The following is a 26,667-nucleotide window of genomic DNA, read 5'->3' on the forward strand; positions in this document are numbered from 1 at the left end:
TACCGGACAAACCAAGCCCCGGTTACACCCGGTGAAAATATTAATGTCTAGGATCGACTGCTTCACGTTCGTCACTATTTAATGAGCCAGGAGCTGTGCCACAGGCTGCAGGTCTGCAGGTCAGGGCAGCCCACCCCCATTCTGGACTAATCACTGTGAAGTTTGGGCAAGTGGGATGGATATATCTACATGCCTAGCTCTCAGGGAATCCCAAAACTATTCAGCTAGCCAGATGCCTGCTTTAGGACCTTGCAGTGCAGCTGACACAGCCCACTGAGAATTGCCAGTAAAATAGTTATTGTTAGGTGTCAGTTAAGCACAGTTGTGGGGCATGACCATAACAGTTGATTGTCACTGTTTCTGAAATAGGGCATAACCTGATTTGAAAGAAAATCATGAATACACCAATAAGGTGAGAAAGTGTGTGTGGCATTTCCTTGGTGGTTGTTTTTGTTTTTCAAGTCTCTCTCTTTGTTTTCGTTTGGAACTGTACAAAGAACTGATTTCTGGTCCCTGCTTAAAGGTTATATAAAGACATGGTTTGAGTATTGCTTTAACTGAGCAGCACTGACTCATAAGTGAAAGTTTAATAAATGCCTTGGTTATCCATCTCATTTTTTGCAGAGGGAAAGCAGGAACAACCAAAAAAAAAGGTATACGCATTCTACATGACTGTGGGTCACACTTAGTAGGAGGAGGTGGCATGGTTGTTCCCTCTGACTCAGAATGTCTTCACAACCTTGCCAAAGTCTTGGTTCACAAGTCTGACACTGCAGCAACCACAGGAAAGGTAAAAAGTGAAGTACCTCCAGCTAAAGCAGCTTTGTTCAACATGAGTGTTTACCAAACTTCCCTGAACACTTTCTCCTATTTAGACTGTTGGTCTCAAAGTTACCCATGGGTAGAATATTTCCAGAAGCTGATTACCTTTTATACATTGACATACTAAGCTAATATATGCACAGCAGAAGCTTCTGGTCTCCAAAACAGGTATCTCACTTCAACAGTTATGCTACTATTGCGTACATTTTCATTTCCACTCACCTCTCTGTATTTAAAGTTTCCACATATCATGAAAGTGTTGCAAACTCTATTTTTTTTTTGCTATTTGAAAGGGAGAAATTTAAGTCTTCAAATGTCAAGACCAAGCCATCTGGCAATAACATGCTGTTGCTTTCTTCTTTGAAAGATACAACCATTCAGCTAATAACATTAGTATATTCCACTAATTCAACAGTAAAGAATTTATTTCCTGACTTGCAATAGTTTTGCATTAAAAACTGAAATCCACTAGTTTCACCTGCATTTTAAGATTTTAGTGAAATGCTAAAATAGTCTGACCAAATCCTGTAATAAAAGGTTCCTATTTTGTACAAAAGTTTGTTAGTTAAACCGATTTATTTTTAAGTTACATCTTCATTGCACATAGGAAATAGAGGCAAAGGACAACTAGTAGGAAACTTTAAAAAAGGCAGGCTTCCAATACAGAGACTATCCCTGACTTAAGTTTAAATACGCCGTTAAGGTTTTCCTCATGGATATACCACGTCAGATTGAGTTTTACTGTATAAGGGCTGTTAGAATTCTATTGCTACACCATTTCATCATTCATCTTCATAAAGCTGTGTGAGTGAAGAGTAGCACCTAAGACTTTAAAAATCACAGATACTGGGAACTCTTCATTGCAGTCCAAGTTCAGAACTTCAGCAGAGGGGAATCCAGATTTTCTTTGTTTACATCAGGACTCAGAGTGATAAGAGGAGAACTCAAATCAATTAACTGAAAGAAAATAAACGATAAAGTTTAACACCACTAATAATGTACAAAGAGCTAGTCTCTATTAACATTCTAAATTTTCGTTTAGAATTCCTATTAGTATCCAAAGTACAGATACAAGCACTGTGCTCAAGCATTAAGGTTCAGATTAGTATTTTTTTAAAAAAAAAAAAAAAAGATCTAGCTCATTCTTAGACAAGCACAAGCTTCTCAAAGCTTCTTACAAGGTAGATATTCCCCCATGCTTACCTTTAAAAACCTAAAATGCTTTTAGGTTTCACTACTATGCATATTCAAGTGACACTATCATCCAGGCAGGGCAGAGCATTTCTGAACTCCTCTAAACATAGCCCCAAACATCATATGAAGTCAGACTTCTGTGATCCTCTTTTGAGGATGCTTTGAAGTTTTAAAGTGCCTGATATTAAATTGATCTCAAGTACATCTAACATCAGAGTCTACATCCTCATAGTTACCACCATTCATCTGAAAGCATCTGGAGGAATGCACCTTCAAGCCACTTTTGTACAAAAAAAAAAAAAATGCCAAGAAATTCTTGTCAAATTTAGACTGGGTTCCAACACATCTTCCAGATGAGGAGGGGTTTAGGAGAGGAGTTACACAGGAGAGACAGACTTGTAGTCACCATGCCTACTCTACTGAAGACAGAATTCACTTCCTGCTTCAGGAACAGTTTCATTCTTTAACAAATACTTTAAGCATTAGGCTCTTCTCCAACCTCCTCCTCTTTCTTATTTGCAAACTGTTCACTCAGCTCTAGTTCAGTGCACATAGATTTTAAACATTATGTTCTTTACTGAAGAGCAGATTAACATCCGGCATCATACTGAACATATTGAGCTGGTATTAATTCCTACACTACTGTAGAGCTGCTCTGCAGACAAGCATATGCAGCCACCTGACGTTTTTCTGCTAGCATACCTGCACCAGTTTGTTATTTTTTTCTCCAGAGGACATGAATACAACTTACCTTTACCTGCCCTGAGAACGTAGGCTTTAGGGGAATAATCTTATTGAACTCAGGTGTATTGGAAAGATCAATCAGAGGTCTACTTTCACATTCCAAAGCTTCTGGGGGAGATTTATCTACTTCAATATCTATCAGTAACACCTGAAAAAAAAATAGTTCAAGGTTTTCTTCTGTTTTCCATGCTTCCTTCATAAGCACTTATACAGTCAATTTGGTTTACACAGCTATAATAATCACAGGACAGGTTTAGTTTAAAGTTTGGGTATTTTTCTTGCAGGATTGTTTGCACACATTATGAAAACTCAGCTTTTGTTCTGCCAATGGCTAGCACCACAAATAGGGAAGTTACAGTAAGGCAAAGCAAAAGAAATCTGGAACATAAAACATTTTTTTTCCTTGTAAATTAAGTCAAATTTAGAACATAAGAGTAATAAAAATATTTAAGACTTGACTACAGTTGCACAATGTTACTTAGCCAATTAAAATATTTAAACAAAATCTGAAGAGCTCCAGACTTTGTTACATTTTGTCTGGCTTAGCTTCTCTATCCATGTACTAAGTAATTCTGTAACAGATACTTCAAGTCTGTCAGTAGGTCAAGCTAATGCAGTAAGAAACTGACACAATAACATGTAAATCATCTACAGCTTTTATTCTATGCCTGAATACTTGGAAACCTATAGCCACATTTTGACAGGTTAATAGGTCTGAACTGGTACATCTGAAAGATTTTTTCCTTAATACCTGTTGAGTGCCAGCTTTCAACATGAAGCCAGATTAATTTTACTGACAGTGGGGATAACACAGCATTTGCTGGACTAAGTAGGTGACAGTTAACTAAGTTTATTGCTACATGAACTTTGGGGTTTAATCCTTAAGCATTGTATGTAGATTTGCATCGCTGCTAAGCAACTGTATTTCTCTACTTCAGTGCTTTTTTTTCCTCTAAAAAGCTTGAGCTTTGTGTTAGGAGCCACCCTGTGACACTGCTTCCCTAACCGAATCCAAAGACTTTGCAGTGCTTATCTAGAAGTTTAATTGTACAACCTGCAAGTATGTGACCACTTGGCTTTGACACAGGATTAAACAGTGTATAAACCTAAATGTTCAGTACTAGAAGTAGGCACTAGAGGGTGCACACTTCAAGCTAACCCATTTTTAATGGTGTGTACTGAAGTGTTTTTTCCTACTTATCCCTTGGCTTGAATTAATTTATTTTCAAGCAGTTTTAGTTCTGTAGAAAAACGGATTCTCATTTCTTACCTCCTTAGTTTGTTTCTCTTCAGCCAGCTGATTTTGTACTTCAGCCTCTTTTGATTTTTCTTCTATTTCTGTTGCAGGTTTTTCTGGTGAGAAGTCAAGCATAAGAGGCAGCACGGGTGGAGGAGATATATCATCTTCTGAGGAAGATATTTGTGCATCCTTCACCTGTTTAGAACTAGGGAGAAGAACATGGGCTGAGTTCTTTACTCAGCAGGAAATATGAAAGACAGATAAAATCAAACTGTTCCAGAAAAGCTGCAGCACTCTAACTTCATTTTCTCTTTTTCTTCACCCCAAGTTTTAATGGCTATACAGCTTCCCATATTTTGATCCAAAAGCATGCTAGTTAATTGAAAAACACAAAATATCTTGTGCTGCAATAAATTTATAGCCTATAGCAAAGAAGTGAGCTAGGATGGTGAAGACTTTAATCTTAAATTGACATATACATGCTGTCTGTTTCACACATCGGTTTTTGTAAGGAATTGTAATCTTGAAGATTACAGAAATTTTGTTTCGTTGAGAGAAAAAGACTATTTGGGACGTTTGGCTTAAGTAACATGACAAAGTAGGAATGATGCCTGATCTCTTAGAGTGTTCACCACCACCAAACCTGAAGCAAGCCTGCAAGTGTATATATGGCACTTGTGAGAAGATGCTGAGTTAATAAGAAGGCAATAACATTCTCTTCACAGAAAACCTGCTGTTGCTAACTACCTGCATAGGATTCCCCCTTTGTACAAGCCATTACATCAATGGAAATCTCAAACTGAAGCTGTCAACTAAATCCTTGACCTTTTGACTGATGCTTCCAAGGAATTTTACAGAACCATTAGCGACAGCATGGGGCAAAATTAATTTTATCTACTTAATTCTCTTCAACAAAAGACAATAGCAAAAAAAACCACCAGCTAAAAATCTGGTTTTCAGTCAAAGCATCAGACACAAGTTTTAAGTTGCCGACTAGCTCAAGAAATACAAGTAATTCCTATAGTTCTTTAATGTTGGTTTATCTGAAGGCTGACAGTATTTTACTAATCACAAGATACACACACACACACACTTGTCCTATACAGCATCTAAATGCTCAAGTGCTATATTCTCACATTTAGCTGAGAACCCTGAAGCCTGAAAGTCATTAAACTTTATTCAGAGGCAGTTTGCCTACAATACTTAGTTTTGGGGGGATGGTGGTGGTGTTCCTTACCCATTTGTATGCGTCTTCTTGGTAGAAAAGCTAGAGCTTTGAATAGATGCGACACATGGAGAAGATGCCATTCTTGGTGCAGTTCTAGGAGTCGCTGCTGGAAATCCCGAGATACGACGGACAGGTGTGGGTAAGGCAGACTGTTTCAGACTGGCAGGAGTCACGGAGACGGACCTCTCACGAACACCAGAATTCTGAAATACCCCATCTCCTGAAGCTTTCACGGGAGTGCTGACTGCCATGGCACTAAGAAAGGAACACATGCTAACCAAAAGCTCCTAGAAACAGTTTTATTCAATTTTTTTTTTTTTTTAAACCAGACAATAGAAATCAATTAGCCTTTGTTCAATAAAAGAATGGCAATATTGTGAAGTCAATAACTACATTACTATAGGGACTTCACAATCCTTCCATGAACAACTCTAGTTTAGCCCTACAAAAGTGACCCTCTTTCTCAAGTGCTTTGGTTGTAGTGTTTTTTTAATTTTGAAATTGGTTCCTATAACCATTAACACAGCCTAACCTGGAGGGTCTTAAGGGGCTAGAGGAAGTTTCTTTCAAAGTAGTTAGAACTTTTAAAGATTGTTGCAACAACCGTCCATGTTGCATTCTAAGTATACTTTGGTACATTCAACCTGGACCTACCTTCCAATTGTGCCACAAAACGTTAATCCAAGAGATGGTGCTACTTTTGGTGCCAACTTGTTTGGTGTTGTATCTAAAAAGAAACACTTCGTTAATTGCTATTCACATTCGTATTGCTTTTTATAACTACAGATACCTTTTGATTAAAATACCTGTTTCTACCAAGAGGTAGATAGAAGTATGGTGAAATGAACAACAAGCAATCAAAGGAACATTTAACAGCCAAGTCAGTAGAAGACAGGCCATGTAAAGCATATGCTTACCTCCAGCTTTCACTGGACCCTTATTTTGACTTGGAAGAACGGACAAAACTCTAGACTTGGGCTTCTGAAACAGGCTTCCTTTTATTGCACTTCCATCTTTACTTTGTTGGCATAGCTTACGCAGATTGGGAAGAGAGCTCATCCTCTGAATTCCACTGCCTACAGTATCAGATGACATTGCAGAAGCTGAAGGTTTAGCCAGGCTTACAGCACTAGATTGTTTGGGAGTACTAGCTGATCTTTCTTGCTTGCTGGATCTCTCAGTACTGACAGACTGCAGAGATGACACCCTAGTAGGTCTGACCAGGGCCAGCCTATTCGTACCAGTTGAAAGTTTAGAGCCACTCATGCTAGCTTTTGAAGATGTGCTTGATTTTCCTGAAATAGAAAGACAACAAGCAATGATTCAGAAATAACAAGTTTTTGGCTAATCAAAATGATTAAGCTCACACAGGAAAACAGCAATTTATATTCAAACAACTCAGGTTTAAGGACAAAATATACAACTGTTGAAAACTTACTCCCTGAACACTCAGTGTTGTTTGCTTTGGAAACTCTTCTCACTAACTACCTGAATTACTGCAATTAAGTCAAATAATACTCTTCAAAGAACGCCAAAACAGCTAGCAGATCCAAGTTACATTTTCATCATTTTTGCTCTGCAGAGTTGGGATCATTCCCTTAAACAGACATTTAGTGGTTAATGCTTTAAGTTATGCTGATTAACAGCACAACCTGAACTACCCCATAGGTGCTTTTTCAGTTTTCAGCATGGTTCTTACTTCTTCTACAGAAAGCAACCTACAGACTAGGATGAATCTTGACTATATACTTCCTCTCATAAAAATTCTTACCAAGGCTTAACTTCTACTGATACCTTATAGTCTGTCCAGAAAAAGTACATGATAAAAATTTGCTGTAATTTGGCATATTGCTACATCTACAAGAAGTGTGGTGACATCTGTCAGTGCTTTTAGGAGACTTTTTTCTTGATCCTCTGAGGCTTACTGTAAGGGTCAAATTAATATCCTTACTACAGTAAGGAATAAAAAACTGAATACAACCAAGAGGATTATCTCCAGAGTCTTTTCAATCTGCTTGAATTTTTATTAGTCTTACAGAAACTCAGTACCTGGAACTAGGCTTTCCATCTCACTTCTGTAGTTCCAGGTGTTTTGTATTGGTTGTTTTCTTTTTTAAATTCAAGTTGGATAAGCTTACAACATTCAGAAGCTCACACGCTTGGCTATAATAAAAGATAGCACACAACAAAAGCCGGTTTCCTGAGGCATTGCTTACTTTCTAGCTGTGTCACTCACATGCAGGTATCATGCATACCTGAATCTATTTATCACCAGCAATAGAAGCTTAAAATTTTATCTTTAGTCCACAGGGATTTATTTGGGTAGCCTAAAAAAATATTATTCTCCACTCAAAACATTTCTTACTGCTTGGATGTACTAGACACCATTAAAAACATTCAAACCCACAGGCCAAGAGACACTTATCTACTTCAGAATTGATTTCTGTAGTAAGAGCATTTACCATTCTTTCCTATGGGAGAAATGGGCAAACTTGAGTTCAGGCTGGAAACTGACAAAGATGACGAGGAACTAGTTTTCCATGGGAGTCGACTGGCAACACCAGGAAGTTTCAGATGTGTTTTCTTGAGATCAGGCTGAATCAGAAGATATCATTTGTGAGCAGAAAGATTATTCAACACATTACTCTGCTATGCTTCTGCTGGGCATTACAGTAATTTGCTAGTGACCATTGGAAAAATTCTTTCCTCAAATTACAGTTTAAAAAGTGAATTTTCGTGGAAACAGTTCATTATAACTGGGTCGTTATATAGAACTGGAATACAAGATCTAGGAACATGATTTCTATTTCTGCCAGAAACCTAAGTGTAGACTTAAAAGGACTTTCTGTATCTTACTTATCCTCTTGTAAATATTATACAGGACTCCTACAAACTTCTCTGCATTATTTTAATTAAGTAGATGCCACAACACTGAGTAATTTTTCAGGACCGTAGGGCTATGCTGTCATGTGAGGGTGAACAAATACCTTCTGTTAAATACGCTGCCACCTACTTAGAAGCAAGCAAGCTACTGACACTTACAGAAAGGCCAACTAGATGGCAACCAGTCCCCACAAGTGCACACGAGCCAAACCCAACACCAAGTTCCACTGATCTGTCTTCTGCTACACATCTCATGCCTTCTTCCTCCTACCTTTCTACACCACCCACACCATCCTCAAGGAAACTGCAGCACCATACTGAAAGAAGTGTAAAGCAGCAGAGTAGTGGCACCCAGGGCTAAGCAGATGTCTACAGCTGCAAATGAAATGACAGCTATAGGTTTCCTTCCTTCTAGGAAGTTACGGCAGCCTTTTCAGGTAGTACTACACACTGCTGCTTACAGCAAACTGCCAATCCCTTATCTGCAGCTCGTGCTTTAAAAACAAAGGCAGTGCTTACTACTCCAATGCATTTTAGTTGCTCTCAAGTATGTTCATTGTGTTATTGACATAGAAGACACAGTCAAGATGACAATTACAGCATAGGAACTACCTTTCCTTGAACCCATCACATGCAGAAATACAGGTTTAAATAAGAAAGCAAGCTAGATTCAGTTTTCTCATCTTACAGGAGCATCAGAAAGACAAATTTCATATTAAGAATGCTTGCCATTACCTTACTTGGTGCAGGAAGGACTTTTTTGCCTTGCACTGAGGAACTGCCACTGAATGAAGACTCAAAGACATCTGAAGCAGCACTTGATTTATCAGAAGTTAGATCTTCAGATGATCCCACGCTGGTCACATCTCTTTTTGCAGAAGTACTAGGTTTTCCTTGTTTGGGCTGCAAATTTCAACACAACATTTTAAAAGCCGCAAGTGTTTCTAGAAACCGATATAAAGTTTTTGCTCAGGCTGTTTTGTTAAGAAACCAAGACAATAGACAATAAAACAACCGTTGAATCCAGTCAAGCCCTTACTTAGTCTTTAGGCTAATATAGTTTATCTTAGACTAGCAAGTATATTTGGTAAGTTATTAGAACAGCCTTGAACAGATTAGAAATCAACCAAATGACAGTTCTGCAACTGTCATCAACACACTTCATGTAATCATGTTTACCTGTATGCTGTAATGGCTGTTCTTTACACCTCTAAGATCTCCATTTAATGCGTACTCTTCTGCTTTACTCTAAACTTGCAAAGGATGAGACTATAATAGTAGATAGCATTATCTGAAGTGCCTATTTAGGCTGGCAATAGTGTAAAATTTGGCTACTTAAAGCATTAAGTCTGTGCTTTTTCTTAAAGCACCTGGAAAAAAAAAATCTTCCATTTTTATAGGTGATGGAAATTTCCCATTTTCAGTAAAATCTGGATTACATAATGGAACCTAAGTCATAAAACACAGAGCATTAAAATCCAGAAGGTATACTAGACTGGGATTTGTATGCACAAGGTCACTAGCAAACACCTGTTCCCTTACAATTCTGATAATTTTTCCTAGGATTCTATTTTCAGTTTGTCCCATAGCCACAAGCTAAATCTTATACCACTCATCAGTCCTTCCCACAATTGGAGAAGAGATATGGACAAGATCCAGAACTAAAAAAAATCCTGTCATATCAAAATAATTTGCATTTTTCCTTAGCTCCCTTGACGAGGAGGTAAGCCATTTTTGCACAGTAAGTTGCGAAGAACAGACAGTAATTTTACAAGCAGAAACAAACCACCAAACAACAGCATTTAAACAGAAGCCAGGAATAAAGGTATTCCCCAAAACAGAATACAATGGAAAAGAAGTTTGCCAGCAGTTACTCTACATCACCATAATAGGTATACTAGCTGGCTTCTGAACTATACTACCTGCCCACTTTCCTTTTGAACGTGCAAATTTCCTGCCTGAGGATTTTAAGAAGTAGAAAAACCCCAGAAGATTAAAGTTAACTTATAAAAATAAAAACCTCATAGGCAGTTTAAGTGTTCCTGTAAAAAAGGGCATGTTTAAGGAAAACATCATTACCCAGATATGTCTTTACCTTTTCTACAGTCAACATAATGCTCTTTCCAAGAGTAGCTGAAGGCTTAGCCATTGGCAGTTTGCCAGCTGCTTTCTTATTTTCTTCTTTAGTTTTCTGTTCTTGGGTCAGAGGGGTGCCAGTGATTTTTGCAGGAGATAAATGAATTTTGACGGGGCTTCTATCTGAAGGAGTATGAAGAACGTACGTTTCGTTACCTGACAAAAGTTTATCTGATCCCTTCTGAAAAACAGGCGGCAGATTTGATGCTGGGCTATCCCACACGCAGTACGTCTCCCTCTTAACAGCCCTGGGACTTTGCTCTATATTTTCATTTCTCAGTATTTTTAGCTTTGATTTTGAGTCCTCAACAAATTTTTCTATAGTCTGCTTTTCCTGTTCTTCTGCCTGGCTTATTTTATCCTGTTCAGTCTTACTTCCTCTTTCTATTTGCAGAGCTAACAAGTGAGCTTCTTTGAAAATTTGCACAAATTTCTCTCCTGTCAGTGGGCTCCACATGAGTTTCTCATCAGAAGCAGGTTCACTCCTTTCAGTGCATTTTTTTGCTTCAATACTGACAGCAATACATTTTTCTTTGTGTCCCAAAGGTCCAACAAAAACTTCATCTTCATTTCCACTATAAAGAAAAATAAGTCAATCAAGAGCTTATGTTATGTATGTGTTAAAAGGTTTATTTACCTGTATGCACTTAACATACCTCGCAGGAGAGAGTGAAAGGTCAAAATCAAACTTCTCATCAGTCAGAAGAGGAATGTCTGAAACTACAACAACTTCATTAGAATTCTGTCTGTGTAGATTTTCAATAAAAATTACTACATTGTGTTTTTGTAACTCTCTGAAGCCAATGTCAGATGGCAAAGGACATTTTAGTTGTCAGGTTTATGTAACTTCTTTGAACATGTTTTTTATTATTTTAAAGGTACAGCTGCAAATATGATCATAATTGTGACAGATTCCCAAACATCATGAAAGATCTAGACAGTAACTTCTAAGCATCCATACCAGGCGCATGGGATCTGACTGTGGGAAAGGGTTATCAGCAGCCCCCAATCAAGAAAATTGAGAATACATAATCAAAAGCTAGATGACAAGCCAGACATCCAGTCAGTCAGTTCTCTTCCAGTTGAGACCGCTACATAACATTAAGACGAGGCAATGAGAAGAAGTTTTCCTGTTAACTAATATATACACTGAATACTAATTGAATCAGCAGCAGGCAGATAAGGAAAAGAGAAGAGCTCAGATTGGATATATAGGAGAAAAGTTGATGACCTCGTGTCACCCACATCACTGCATACTCTAAAAACCAGAGTTCCACAACATCCTGAGGACATTTAAGCCTGAAACCGGTAACGAAGAAAAGAAGTACACAGAACAAGATGCTAAGCAATTACAAGAGGTCTAACAATCTGAACTGTCTTAATTTTTAATGAGGAATAGCTAGAAAATATCCCATTATCTCTTCCACCTACCATCGCTCATGCAAATACCCAGTTTTTCTTCAATCACACAACTTGAGTGACGTGATACCGTTCCCTTTCCATCCTCCATAACGTCTAAAAAACAAAGAATTACCTATGCAGTTGGGTTTTAAAAGCAACAATTAGGTCACAGATTTTTTTTTTTTGTTACCACCAACTTAGTAAGGAGGTGAACATTCTGTTTGAAGATCCTGTATTGGGTTTACGTAGCAAGGTTTTGATAGCAGGGGGGTTGCAGGAGTGGCCTCTGTGAGATGTGCCCAGCAGCTGCCCCATGTCAGATACAGGCCAGTTCCAGCCAGCTCCAAAGGGGCCCACTGCTGGCCAGAGCAGAGCCAGTAAGTGATGATGGTTGTGCCTCTGTGAGGGCAGATTTAACAGCAGGGGGAAAAAAAAAAAAAAAAAAAAAAAAAAACCTGCTACGTAACAGCTGCTGGGAGAGAGGAGTGAGGAACAGCCCTGCAGACACCAAGGTCAGTGCAGAAGGAGGACAGGAGGTGCTCCAGGTGCCAGAGCAGAATCATAGAATCATGGAATATCCCAAGTTGGAAGGGACCCATAAGGATCATTGAGTCCAACTCCACCATGAAGTTTCTTAAGCTTCATCTGAAGCTTCCCTGCAGCCTGTGGAGCCCCTTCCATCAGATTTTCTCCCCTTTTCCCTTTGAGGGGTGAGAGTGGCAGAGCTCAGCTGGGTAAAGCCATCACACACTCCTATATGTAATGGTGAGTGACAGCCACATAAACATGGCTTACGAGAAAGATCTCACCACACTCTTTTGAAATGAAGTATTGAATTATCTGATTATATATATATACACACGTTTAAACATATAGATATATATCCATATGAATACATGTGGATAGATACAGACCATATAGATACATACGGTTCTGCAACCTTTATAAAAAGCCTTCAAACACGGCAGTGATGCCTAAGACTCAAGAAATTCCTTAATTCCTTAAACGAAATTCCTTAAGAATTTCGAAGCTCTACAGCTAGACTCACACAACTGAGGTGGGCAACGCTCCTAGAGCTCTGTACCAGAACGCCGCCACCCCCAGGCTACGAGCACCTTCCACAGCTCTAAATTAAAAATAAAGCAGCCGGGATATATATATGTATATATATATATACATATATATATAATTTATATATATAAATAATAATAAAGCCCAGCCCCCCTCAGCGGTCCCTTCCCCACACGGCGCCCACCCGTCCCCCCTCAGCCGCCTCACCTCCGCGGGGCTGCCGTTTGAAATGGCGGCCCCCTCACGTGACGCCCCCCGCGCGCCGTCATTGGCCCGTTCGAACGATACGGCTTCGCCTCGGGGCATTGTGGGGGTTGTAGTTGGCCAGTTTTTAACAAATTAAACACACGTAATTAGTCACCTGCAATTAGGATGGCTCCCCTGGAGAATCACAGGGTCACCGGGGGCTGCTGTGGCGCACATGCCCAAGGCGGTGGCTCCTCCTGCTCCACTTGGGCGCACACACCTGGCTGCCCCTCAACACTTGACACCCCTCAAGTTCAGGGGCTCGAAATGTCATCCCCGCTTCTTGTTCACCTGCCTGACCCCAGCAGCATGCACACAAGGGAAAAATCCCGTGCAGGGAGGTTACAAGGAGCAGTGACGTTCCTGGATGTCAATCCCTGTCAGCGCCAGCTGAAATGGGCTGTCTGATCAATGTGGTAGATTTAGAGTAATGCTACTAAGAAACACCAGGACAATGCCGCTTTTTAACAGTTCTAACCAAAACGCAGCATGGCTGAGGCTGGCAGGGCCCTCTGGAGCCAGCTGCTCCAAGCCCTGCCCAAGCAGGGACACCCAGAGCAGGCTGCCCAGGACCACGTCCAGGCAGCTTCTGAAGGTCTCCAAGGACAAAGACTATACACCACGTCTCAGGGCAACCTGTGCCAGTGCTCAGTCACCCACACGATAAAGAAGTGCTTCCTGATGTTCAGGCAGCACGCCCTGTGTTGTGCCCATTACCTCTTGACATATAATCCTGTGCTACACAGCGCTCAGGGTTGTCTCCTAAGATATATATGGGTTTACATTGTTTCAGAAATAAAAGTCAAGTGGTGTATTCTTTTCTGAGCGTTCGAGTATGACTATCTAAATCATTGGATTGGAATTTAGGAGCTGAATGACAATAATTAATCATGACCTGCAGATTTTCATATAGGCAAAGAAAATATTGTGTAACTCTATCTCTATCTGGCCACCAATTCTGGTGTCTTTCACTGTTGATGGAGACTTCAAAGCAGTATATATGCAACTTGAGTGTTTTTACAAATGTCCTATTTCTTGTCTTATCAACAGTAAATGAATGGGACTAATAGGCTACCGGGCTGAAAATTAACATGCTCACATCCCTCCATCTCTCCCTCTCTCCCCATCACCCAGCAAAAGTACCTGAGTCTCTCCTGGCAGGCGCTTGTCAGTGAGGTGGGAATTGTCTGGTTTTGTTGCTTGTAAAAAGGACAAATCTTTGCTAATTAAGAATTGCTATCTTTCAACTTCTGGCTTTTTCTCTCAGGATTTTATAGCTGCTCCCTTTTGTGTTTTTCTCATGGGTCCCTGAATTACTATTACTGATGTAACCATTTCAATTCTATGCTTTTACCTTTCTTCTCTTGCATTGCTTTAGCCTAGAGAATGTTTCACCAACAGCTCAATAATGATTATTTTTCAGTAAAAATGAGCAAGCATCCATGCCTGTATTAACAAAACTGGGCCATGTGTACTATAAAGGATAATACTCCCCACAGAAAATTATGATACCGGATGGGAAAGAGACAGAGAGAGATAGAGACAGAGAGAGAGAGAAGAAGAAGAAAATTTGGGAGATCTCAAAAGTTTATTGCATGTTCAAAAATCATCAATCTCACACTTCTAACATTAGGCTTCCACCTACTTATTTTTGCTTAGTTCAGTCAAAAAGTGAAATGATCAAAAAGAAGCAGAAAAATGAGATGAAACTAATGGAGAAAGGGACAAGTAGGCAGTAAGTGGTATAGATCTTAGGACTAAAGTAGGAAAAACAAAACAAAACAAAACAAAACAAACAAAAAACAATGATGAAAACTAAAAATATACAGAAAAAAAATAACGTACAGCTTTTATTGTGGCATCTACCCCTGTGCATATATTGTTTAAGCATACAGGCATCCAGCTCTTTTTGCAGAATCCAGAAGTTGTAACTGTCTATATCCTCAGAACAAGATCTGTAAAAGCTATAACTGATTAAAATCAGTGGAAGCCTATAATTTTTTACTGATGTCTACATTTCTACCTTGAAGTCACTGTAATATTTCTGTTATTCTATGCTTAAAATATTCTCAATAATGAAAAATATGATATCCTCAGTAACTCCACTGGTTACAGGGACACTGTGTTGCTCCTCACATAGCTGTTAGATGTAAAGGGCACATGCACGCCTGTAGAAGTGCACACTGATGTACTGCCTTTATAGGTGGAATGCCTTCATTTAGAGGAAATGGAGACTCCAAGCAGTTTCTATTAAACCGGTACAGTCTTGATGAGAACAAAATAGCCCTTTTTTACAAATGGTATTCACAGAATAGAGTTTTAAGACAGATGAGAGCATGAGTAAACAAGCTCAGTCTCAAGATTTAAAGCATTTAATTCTGTAAACTTGAACATTTATTTTGTATTTTAAATTTTATCTAACAGACTTTCTAGAGTGTAAGTGATATCCCAAGAGATATTTAGGCATTGGTAATGATTTTAGTAAAACTAAAGGAATCAAATATGATTTATACAAAAACGCCATGGGAGAGAACGGCAAAAACCTTTACACACGTACCAGAAGTACAAGTTTGGAATTGTCTTAAGTCAACAGCAATTAAATGTGACAATAAAGTTATAGTAACATTTAAATAAGTAGTAAGGTTATTTTATTTGTGTGGCATTTTAAAGATGATGCATGATGTTCAGATTTTCTTTTGGGAAAGAAAGGCTTTTGGCTGTTTCTCCAAACTACAAATTTAAATCCCCTCTATTAATGAGCCCTACAAATGCTTGCTGGTCTGTTTGACTTATTATGTTTAAACCATCATAAACCCAGCTAATGATGCAATGCACAATTTTTGGGAGAACTTTTCTATTAGCACAGTCTCTTGTCAATGATGGTTTCTGGTGAGCAGGGAAGAATAGGATGTATGTGATTTATTTATTAATCCTAAATGCCCAAATATTTTGTTTCGTGCTGATATACTGGCTATTGACTGCTTATAGAATATGATTGTCTCATAAAACTAAACAAATTATTAAAGAAGATTAATATTTCTCATAAAAATGTTTGAATATTAGAGTACATCTAAGTGGTGGTAGCTTGAAATTTCACTCTAGGCAAGTTAAACCCAATTACAATTATAGAAAGGAACTAAGTTTTACGCAAAAATAGCCTGTGATCTAATAGAAAGTTCTGAGTTACAGCTCATCCTGCATGTTTCACCAGCAGCACCCTCCATCTGTGCGTTACTTCTGTTGCTATGAATCTGGCAGCATGTTAGCAGCTAGCCACTGTTTATAAGAAGGGATCCCAGCAGCTAGAAGTCAGTCATTGGGATTACTCATCACTTGCCTGGTGAGCTGCTCCAGGGAATTTCTTGAAGAATTGTGTCAAAATTAGCTTTAGAAGACCAGCAATTTGAGAGCTTTGATGGACACATATCAGGCACTCCCAGACCAGCGTTGGTCAAATTGGTGCGCTCAGAAGAAAGATTCTTTTTGCTGGTAGAGTGAAGATTTTCCTCTTTTGTGAAAGGAGAGAAGAGGATAAACAAGGACTACTTCTTCCTCTCTGCGAGAAGAAATCCGATTCATTGGGAACACAATCACTACGATACCATGAATGCTTGCAGGAGGTAAGCTGCATTCACTTCAGGCAGGTAGAAATGGGAAAGCAAAATATTGACAACATTCACCTCGCAGTCTTAACATAATGCTGCCAGATAATCATGATCTATGTTACCTAGTTTTTGATTACACAGAAGGTAGCCCTTGTCCTTATACCATTGATAAATGTGCATTTCTTATTCTAAAACAAATTCCTGTAAAATCTCAGCTGCAGAACTTCTCTTTTATTGATGAATTACCTTTGCAGATTGCACTTCCTCATTTTTCATTCTTTCTGTTCTTACAGCTCTCTTCCAAGAGTGCATAGGTATCTAAATATAGTTTGTATTTAAAGCTCTTTATTTATAGGCTGTATCTGCCATAACATTTTTCTTGGTAACTCCTACTCTTTTGTGATAATGACAGCAGAAAAATGCATGAACCAGAGCTGTAATGCGTCTAATACTCCTCAGACCCCTTCCTAAGATACAGCAAAGTCACAGGCTGATTGATCTCCCTTTGGCGTTCCATTTAAGAGAAACTGTAGGCATTTAACATTTTTCTCTCTATAAACAAATAAATAAATAAATAGAAAGCAGGTTCACTGGAGCTTAACAGGCAATTTTTCAGTTGAGATAACAATAGCTGGAGGTCACTTACTCTAGACTAGCACTTCCACTTTCAAACCATTTGGGTAAGGTGGCAAAGCAATGTAGAATCCGAATCAGAGAGAATAAAATGTTACTTCAGAGAACACTGGAGATACTGTTTGTGTATTTGCTCCTGACTGGTATCGCTGGCTAAAGAATACGGTGACATAGATCACTGGGGGTAATCCCCTTTAAAAAGCAGAGAGAGAAACCCATCATCAGAGCAGAATGGGAAACTCTCACAGCATATGCTGTGCTTATTCCCATGGATTAAAGCTTTAGAAATTGTTGTGTTTTTTTGTTTGTTTGTTTTCTTTTTCACCGTGCCACTTGCATAATATTGCCAAACATAAGGGTGTGTTTTTTCTCATAAAACTGATCTGTATCAACAGCAGAGAATAAGAGCACTGTGCATCCTCTCAGGAGCCTGTGTCCAATCTCTCTGCGTGTCAGTGGGAGAGATATACCAAACGGCCAGTAAATGTTCTGCGTTTCCAATTATGGAAATTCCTTTATTAGCCCCATCCACTTTGAAGAGCTCTTTCCCAAATCTAGCCTGTGATTCAACGCACACTCTGGACTCATTATAAACACTATTGAACTGTTAATAAACAGAATCGGTTTTGTTTTTATCTTTTTTTTTTTTTTTTTTTTTTTTTTTGGTGGTAGGATACATTCGCTCCGTGCTCACAACAGACAGAGAAACAATGCCAACACACATGAGAACTGGCACAGTACCTCTGGGTTCAAGCGACAGCGTGGAGATGAGCTTGCTACAGTCCTTACGCTTTACACAGTGATCGTCATGGTCCTTCTGATGGCAATCTGGGGAGCCTGGACAAGGAAGGATTCATACATACAGTAGTAGCAGTACGCTTTCTTTGTCAAATATTAAAAAAAAATACTCGTATTGATTATTTGTACCCAGGAGGTACACAAAGAATGGTCCCTGCCTATTATGGTGTACTTGAAACTGCTTAGACTACTGCTACTTGTGGAACTGAAGCTGTGAAGTGATTTAATAGGCAATGTACAGAACATGACATTGTGAATAATATAACTGTTTGTATATAACATATAAAATTGTTTGTAGTACCCTTTGCATGTATATGAAACATTCTAAGCATAATACACTCTTGGGAAGAAGAGTTCAACTAATACATGTATTTTTATCTGTCAGTGTTTTGTATATCAAAGCAGTTTTCCATTTTCTAATCTTACGTTGTCCAGTCTCTACCTCTGCTAAGATTACCTGTCCAAATCCATGGTAAAACATGCTTTATGAACAGGCAACTATCTGCCTTGCCACAGCAACATAGGAAAAAAATAAATTAATCAATCGATAAAAACAGCTATCCTGCAGACAAAGGACTTCTGAACAAATCAAATTCTCATCTCAGTTGCTGAAGGGAGTTTATATGGATGACGGGGCTTGCATCTGCATGCATTCAACTTCTGGTGTAACCTCAGGAATGAACCCATGAAATAAACTGTATTTCTAAGCATCCTTTGTTGCAGGACCATGTGGCTCAGTCTTCAGCTTTGCATGGTAACCTAGCCCTGATTAGTTCAGGTTGATTGGCAGCTCTGAAGGGCAGCGGCTGTTGGGAACAGAGTCTGACCCTTTGGAGCTCAAACTTAGCTTAGTTTCTAGATTTCAGCATTGCCTAAACTAACAAATAATATTCCAATAACTAAAGAACTGCAAGACATCTTTAATATTTAGGGATAGATACATGTTTTTAATTAAGCAGTAGCTGCAGACGACTTTCCTCCTTGGAATCTGGGCAGATGGTACGCTTGTATGGAGAATGCTTAAGTCATATTAAAGGACAGAGGATTTTGTCCTAGGAAGTAGCAATACAAAGGAAACAAACAAAAACCACCCAAAGCTTTGGCTGTTATAGCAGACAACAACTCAATGTGAGCTCTGAGTGTGCTACTAGAGCCAATAGGGTTTGTGATTGTTGGATGTGTAAAAAGAGAATATTGGAAATTGAGATTAAGCTACCACCGTATTCACACAATTCCTGTAAGCACAATGTACTTTATTCTGCTATCTATGCATAACCAGGAGGGGTATGGAAACGAAGATGTTTCTGAGAAGGCCTACATGAGTTACCCCAAGGAGTATTCACAAAGCTCAGTGCAGCCCCGAGCAGAGACCCAAGTCGGCTGTAAGCAGGCCAGTGTGGAATCAGTGCTCCTGCAGCCCCAGGTAAACACCCTGGGTAAGGCAGCATCTCTTCGTGGTTTGTGATGAGAGTTGAGCTTTGATAATGCTGCCTGAAGAGCAGCACACATGGGAATAAGAAAACAGATGCTTGGTGTATTAAATACATTGCCATAGAACACACAGGTCCAGTCATAAAGCACGGATGATGAATTAATATTACAAGTGAGAGCACAAGCACCGTCCCTTCCCTTGTTAATGTACCTTTTAAGTACAAGAGGAGACAGAGGGATTTATATGTCCTGACAACAGTGTGAAAAGAAACAGGCTACTAGGGCTGTGAGATGGGCGCCGGGCTCAGCACTCTGGACGTTTACCATCATCACAGCTTTTATAGGAGAGAGAGAGAGATGGTTATGACAAGAGGTCAAGGAGTGGTCCTCTGTAATCACCTATTTTGAAAGTGATGAAGAGAGTTTCCCCTGGCTTAAGTAGGCACAGAAGGAGGCCTGACGCTGCTGCTTTGAAAACATAACTAAGCAAGAGAACAAGCTTATGCTTGAGGAGACAGATGTAAACCGTGAAGCGCTCGGGGAAGTAAAACCAGGCAATTGAGGCTTAGGATGACAAGAGAGGAAGCCACTGAACAGAGAAGGAGCAGGCACACTCAAAGGTGAAGGGAATTAACTTGCTGAACTCTTAACCAAGGGCTGAAGCACTTTTTTCCTTTGCTTAAGATTTTGTGCATCAGATTGGCTACTTGTTCTAAGAACCTGATGTACAGAATCATAAGCTACATACACAGCTTTAAGAAACACACATTTCGTTGGTATTAAACACATAGTTCAGAGGTGCACAGGCTGCAGCTCATAAACTGGACTGGAGAAAAAGTAATCTATGTTCTATGCTATGTTTTATGTGCTATGTTCTTCACAGTTGCTTTTGGATATGGCCAGAGCACAATCAGGTGGAATTGGTTGGATGTGCAGGCAGCCTACTCTCTGCTTCTCTCTTTCCTTGAAGAATCTGTCATCAGATTTTTTCCTTCAAGAACCTCTCACATCTTATGCCAAAACGTACATTTCTCCAGCCATGTGGTGGGTATACTTCTGATCCTTCACCATCCCACAGGTGAAGGCTGTCTGCAGCCCCCTGAGGGGAGGACGACTGCCTCAGCCATGAGAGCATGAGGTTTTCCTGAAGTATATATCCACCACGTGCCCAGAGGTGGTTATATACACCTGTTACATGATGGACTGGCCAGTAGTTCAGATGTGTCGTGTATCAGATCTGCCTAGGCTGAAAGCTTGGCATCATCTTTAACTCAAACAGTAATGATTTGCTGGCTTTAGCAAGAACTATAAACTCATTGTAAAATACAGCTTTGTGTATTCTGCTACATAGTCCCCCTCCAAGAAACTCGTGTATTGCAAAGCATTTAATCAGGAAAGTGAGTTCAACAGAATAGGAGGTTTTAGTCATTGACTTTTAGAAGCACAGGCTGCTGGTTTTGTTCAATCCATGTCATGTACAGGCCTAATAGTGAAAGGGCGGCACAAACAAAAAGAACCACCACCACACACACACACACAAACAGAGCTGGAGGATTTGGCTGCACACCACACACACAAGGCTAGAGCAATTGGCTGCACATCAGAGTTTAGGATTTATTCACTGATTTTGTAAATACTGCAGATATATTCCTGCCTGTGAAGCGCTGGAGACCCAAATAGGGTATTGAAAATGGTTGTTTCCTCTCTCTCACCTTATGATAGAGGAGAAGAAAACATGAAAGTTCAGAGGACATAGCAGAAAGTTCAATGGTTTGAAAACCACCAAATTTTCATCTTCATTAAAAAAAATCTCTATTTTCTTGAAGAATACATAAAGGTATCTGGAATTTGAGATACCACCAAAAAAAAGGGGAGCAGGGGTCACCATGAAGTTGAGAAAGCAGAATGTACCTTTCACAGCCTCCTTATAAAAAGATTGTGTTCATGATTTTTCCCCACTCTCCTTAGCTAAGGATTGCAATGCAGCAGGAGAGTGGGGAATAATCACTTGCTGCACTGATGTTGATCACAAGACGTCTCTTTCAGATTCCTCCATAATCATATCTCAGACTTCATCATTGAGCTTTGTGGAAAAGTACTCTCAGTTATACTGAGGACTCTGAAAGCAATCTAGTACTGTACTTTTCAGAGGTAGGACAGGTGTACTTGTAAGATTTCTTTGTGTGTGAAAGACTGTACTGAATTAAGTTTCCTAATAAATGAAATTCAACTGCCCAGAGAGGCTGTGGAGTCTCCCTTCCTGGAGATACTTAAAAGCCATCTGGACATGGTCCTGGACAGGCTTCTCTGGGTGTCCCTGCTTGGGCAGGGGTTAGAGCAGCTGGCCTCCAGAGGGCCCTGCCAACCTCAGCCTTTCTGTGATTCTGTGAAATGGAACAAAGAAGTCATATTAAAGATTACTAGCAGAATAAATGGCACCACCCTGAGAGAGAACATGGTAACTGGTGGCTCACTTTTGCCCCAGTGGCTAGCCACGTTTTTTGACAAAGAAGCAGAGTCGCACTTGATGGCTAAGGCAGCGCTGGGAACAGCCGTGGAAATGCTGGGACAGCTGGGGTGTTCTTCTCTCTAGACGTACCCTTTCACTGCTCCCATGCTGGCTCTCCTGACTTGGCACGTTAATGTGGCAGAAAGCAACCCACTTCTTTTTTGGATTACTGTTCTGCAAATTGACTTGACGTAGCTAGTCCAACGCATGCTGGGACAAACGAGGAAAATTGTGAGAACGTGAATCAAAGGGGAAATCAGACCACGGCCTTCCAGCAAGAGTGGACTCTTAGACTGGCTTATCTGTACCATCAAATAGTATCTTAAGCTGTTAAATGTATCTAGGCTGGCTTGGATGCATCAATACTGTAAGTTACAAAGTGTTAAATATTTTTTCTCAAACTTTTGCCTTGCTGGATAGAAGGGGTAGTTGACTAACAGTTAAATTATAGGAATAAACTCACTAATATTTAATGTATTCAGAAAGACAAACAGAAATTTGCAGGGTCAACAGAATCTACATTTATTACTGTTTTTATTTTTGTAAATAAGTTGATAACGCAGTCATGGGTAGGGGAAAAATGTGGTCAAGTAGGGTGATGGCACAGTCCCTCTCTGTCAACAGATCCAAATCACCTCTCTGACCGAATGTTATGGAGTCTACAGCTCTTGAAATCATTCCCTGTAAATCCACCCAGGAAAACAGCTCCCACAGTAAATCACTTTCATAATCTAACTCGGAATACATGACAACAGTAACAAACTACTTATGGGTTCTACACCAATGAAGTAACCTCACTAGAATTAAAAACTGAGAACCCACGTTTGGAATGTGTGTATCGGTTATTACACAGTGATCTTTTCATTAATATTTCTTTTATATTAACCAGACCAGACTGATGATTTACACATGTTCAAAAAAGGCTGTGGTTTAAGCATACCTGTCTGCTGTTATTCTAAACTACTCAAACCGATGTCAGCAGTGGAGCCAGCAAATCTGATGACATACTCCATGTACCAACTGGACTGTTATAAAATAAAAACAAGTCTTTTATTTTCCACAGTCATTCTGCCATGCTGATGTAACTCACATTTTATGTCAGGAAGACTCAAGCCTTGCCTAAGCTCCATCTCTTAATAATGCCTCACATTTCCTTTAGAAAGGATAACACATTCTGTAAAACCATTTTCATATCAAGAAATCAGCACACCCACTTCTCTTGAATATTTTATTTTGATAAACCTTGCCATTCCCTTAGCATTTGCTAAGTATTGGCTATATCCTGGAAAAAATGGCTGCAAAGGACCTCTAATCAATTCTTTAAGATCTCTAATTGCAACAGTCCAGAAGAAGGATTTGAACCCATAATAATGTCCTAAGAATGCTTCCATCACAGGGCTACAGTACAAAAAACCTAACAACTCAGAACATCGGGAAAAAAATGCAGAGAAATATACAGTTTTATACATGTCCCAGAAAAACAATAAAGCATAACAGTAAACTAAAGACTGCTACCTAATTAGGACAGTCATTTGTCTTAATCAGGGTGCCTGTGATCAAATGATACTCAGGGCACTCAGACCTGGTGACTGCTGGAAATCAGCATTCTCTTTAGCTGCCTTTGATGCTCTTTCCTAACAGTGGTTCTGCCAAGCAAAATTATTTCAACAATTCTTTTGGAATGCCACGTAAATTATATCCACAATGTAAAGTGAGTAAATCTACGGTGCAAACTTCTCTGTGAATTCTGTACCTGGAACCAAGCTTTCAGATGTCAGCACTGCCGCTTGGTGTTATACAGTAAAAGAAGCTCTCATTATCCTTTAAACCTAACACTAAAATAACTCAGCAATACAGCAGTATTTCAGCACAACACTGCATCCGATGACATGAGATTGTCTAGTGCTAACACCATCCATACTGACCTTAATCATTCCTCAGCACATCACTGAAACCCCTGCTCCACATTGCACCTCTGCACACATTGCTGGGTGCCATGATGCACCCCCATTCCTTTTCCCAAATGCTGGACAATGACTGTCCCATTAGTAGAAAGACAGTACTGAAGACAGTTTATAGAAACTTTCCATTTTCCTAGGCCATCAGCAATACTTCACACTACAGAGACAGAAAAATCTGGAAGTAGTATCATTAAAATGATATTGTCCATCAAATTCAGGTATCAAATCAAGGTAGGGTTGATAAAAAATATCTGAAACCTTTGGAGGGATAACAGAACATTTGCTGAAAAAAAAAAAAGTAAGTACAAATTTCCAAACTTTCTGTTTATGATGAGCTTAAGGTTCTGGCAAAAGTCATATTTTATCATTAGGAAAATGGACAATTTGTCAATGGCAAATTCTGCTTAGCACAGCCAAACTAATCTCTGTGCTTAGAATACAGCCCGGATAACCCCCACATCCAAGCTTACTCAGTTAAAGCTCAGATGTAACCAACAACTCAGTACTACACCATATTGTCTTGAGATACAGAGTTGCAAAGTGTTTTTACATCTTCAGAAGTCCACTTTTTCCTTCAAAATAAATTTATTTCCACATTTTCGCTAAACATCTTTTGTTGACATTCTGCAAACAATACTGTCTAATAAGGTGCCCATTTTTTCTTCCTGTGGAGTAATCTTGTACATCTGCAGGAAAACAAAAACAAAAAAAAAAAAAAGAAAGAAAAACATGAAAGCTGTGGCAGGAAGAAAAGTCCATTGCATACATTTAAAAAAAGTACACACACACAAAGATTTCCCCCTAGAAAATCAAAATGAATCTGGAATTCATTTTTTATGTTTCAATTTTCTGACAACATTAAGAATTTGATAACTTAAAATTTGTGATGTCAGACCATTAGGACTACAACTTTTTTTCCAGAGTAAAAAAGCATTATAAGAAAAAGTTGCATGTAAAACAAGTTTTCAGTCTTACTAAAGAAAAACAAACCCTATGTGAATTATGTAAATTGAAGCATATAAATAGACAATTATGTAATTTATTTCTTTTCTCTACCCCAGTCACCTCTTTTGTTTACATACCTTTTTAACTTTGGCAGTGTCTGTCAGTTGGGAAAGTTCATCTAGAGCAACCTGTTGGCCTTCTACATGAGATGCTATATCCTCCAGATTTAGAGGTTTTTCTCTGTCTACAACCAGAACAATGAGTACTGCTGTGTCGCTGTCTGAAATGCCAAACTTTTTAAATGCATCTGAAATCTAAGAAAAGATGGAACTGATCAAAATACTGCAAGTCATTTTCTCACTACATCTAAACAATCTTTTCAGCTACTGGATCAAATAAACCCGAAGTATAAATTAACAAACATTTTATGATAATGGAATTCTGATGAGTTTACAAGAAATAACAGCATATTAGTGTTAATAAAAATAACAGTAACTTTTATTAGTATGCCAGGTAAACTGTTAGGTGGATACCTGTATTTAGTCTGGCTGCAGGGCTATTAGCAAGCTTTTTTGGCAAAAATGATATTTGATCAGTAAATCTTACATTGTTGTTTGGTGAAAGGCTGAAAATAATTTCTGCGTTGAGAGATCTGGTCTTCATTTTACCTATCGTTTGTAGATGAACTGCTTTGTTGGCTGCCACAAGAACTTGAAAAGGATCTACGATCTGTAAAATATGACATAAATTAAACAGAAATTCAACATAATATTCTGAACTCTGAAAAAAAACACCTGACCAAATAACTTCGATGGCTTGAGTCTGTAATTTTAAGAGTGAGCAATTAAGTGTACTTTATGTTTTTAAAAATTCTTGTTCTTCCAAAGCGAATGGGATGGCTTACTGAGAGGGGCAATGCTTGATGTAAAAACAATGATTACACTCTCAGTCAGATTACTGGAATCTTATGAAAAATAATCGCGTTAATAAATCTCCTATGGGTAAGTTGACAGATTCAAATCTTGTTTTTCTTCATGACTACTGCTTTGCTAATTCTAGTGACAACAAACAATCGGTTCAGCAAGTAGTTAGGAGTTTACACGAGCACGAAGGCTCCGCACACCACTGATTTTTGACAAGAGCAGCGCACAGCTCATAATACATTCCGCAGGTGGAGATACATTTAAATAACTCCAGGAAATCAGATGCCACGGGAACCAAGAAGACACCTTTTTATGCCTCTCATCCTTCCCTGGCAGCATGTTTTACACAGAAACCCTCGCACGACGCTGAAGGGCCCCGCGGGGGCAGCGGCCCCGTGGCGGCCCCGCCATGGCGCCTGCAGGGGGGCGCCCGGCGGCCCCTCCGCACCGCCCCCCGCTAGCACCGGGCCCCCCTCACCATGGCGGGGTTGAGGAGCGCTCCTTCCACGGCCCCCTCCATGGCTTTCCTCCGCAGGGCGGCCGCGTTTTGCACGCCGGTGAAGAGGAGGAGGGCGACGCTGCGGCCGGGGAAGAGCTCCAGCTCCTGCTGCAGCTCCAGCCCCGCCTCACGGGGCGCCTCCATGCCCGAGGCTGGGCGGCCGTGGGGCTGCTGCCCGCAGGGCTGTGGGACCCTTTCGCCCTTTTCTCACAGCAAACAGAGCCCTCACTGCATGCACCCGCCTAGGGGTGCTGGTGAAGGGGGAAAAACCGGCTGCGGCACCCCTAAAAACCCCCGATCCGCCTGCAGCACCACGCCCTCCTTCCTGCACAGCAGCGGGAGCCTGCGCCTGGCTCCTCCTTTTCCTCCTCCTCTTCCTCCTCCTCTTCCTCCGTCCA

The 26,667-nt window shown here is 39.8% G+C and overlaps 2 protein-coding genes across 3 annotated transcripts; both read right to left on the minus strand.

The window, feature by feature from the left end:
• Positions 1 to 1,329: 1,329 nt before the first annotated feature.
• GTSE1 (G2 and S-phase expressed 1) lies at positions 1,330 to 11,746 on the minus strand. Of its 2 annotated transcripts, none has more exons than XM_082784710.1 (11): positions 11,679 to 11,746; positions 10,904 to 10,967; positions 10,207 to 10,822; positions 8,847 to 9,014; positions 7,691 to 7,823; positions 6,146 to 6,523; positions 5,883 to 5,955; positions 5,238 to 5,483; positions 4,031 to 4,205; positions 2,768 to 2,908; positions 1,330 to 1,779 (listed from the first exon to the last, which is right to left on the minus strand). In XM_082784710.1, exons 1-11 carry the CDS (start codon positions 11,686 to 11,688, stop codon positions 1,696 to 1,698), a joined length of 2,088 nt encoding a protein of 695 aa, XP_082640836.1. In that variant the 5' UTR covers positions 11,689 to 11,746; the 3' UTR covers positions 1,330 to 1,695. The 2 variants fall into 2 exon arrangements, with proteins under 2 accessions (XP_082640836.1, XP_082640837.1); XM_082784711.1 differs by having other exon boundaries at positions 10,904 to 10,961; positions 11,679 to 11,728.
• Positions 11,747 to 22,464: 10,718 nt separating this feature from the next.
• TPRKB (TP53RK binding protein) lies at positions 22,465 to 26,618 on the minus strand. Its single transcript, XM_082751959.1, has 4 exons — positions 26,249 to 26,618; positions 25,454 to 25,576; positions 24,985 to 25,161; positions 22,465 to 24,588 (listed from the first exon to the last, which is right to left on the minus strand). The coding sequence occupies exons 1-4, from the start codon at positions 26,411 to 26,413 to the stop codon at positions 24,505 to 24,507; spliced, it is 549 nt and encodes a 182-aa protein (XP_082608085.1). The 5' UTR covers positions 26,414 to 26,618; the 3' UTR covers positions 22,465 to 24,504.
• Positions 26,619 to 26,667: the final 49 nt, after the last annotated feature.

This window comes from Aythya marila, assembly GCF_965140915.1.
Source record: "Aythya marila genome assembly, chromosome: 1".
Taxonomy (NCBI): Eukaryota; Metazoa; Chordata; class Aves; order Anseriformes; family Anatidae; genus Aythya; species Aythya marila.

Bases quoted from the DNA above. Each gene is read 5' to 3' on its own strand.
- GTSE1 (XM_082784710.1), bottom strand. The intron at 5,956-6,145 runs GTAAGCATATGC...GTTTCTTTTTAG, and splicing joins GGGTCCAGTGAAAGCTGGAG to ATACAACACCAAACAAGTTG. The intron at 1,780-2,767 runs GTAAGTTGTATT...ATTTTCTTTCAG, and splicing joins CGTTCTCAGGGCAGGTAAAG to TTAATTGATTTGAGTTCTCC.
- TPRKB (XM_082751959.1), bottom strand. From the start codon at position 26,413: ATGGAGGCGCCCCGTGAGGCGGGGCTGGAGCTGCAGCAGGAGCTGGAG. The intron at 25,162-25,453 runs GTAAGATTTACT...ATCTTTTCTTAG, and splicing joins GCCTTTCACCAAACAACAAT to ATTTCAGATGCATTTAAAAA. The intron at 24,589-24,984 runs GTATGTAAACAA...GTTTTCCTGCAG, and splicing joins ACACTGCCAAAGTTAAAAAG to ATGTACAAGATTACTCCACA.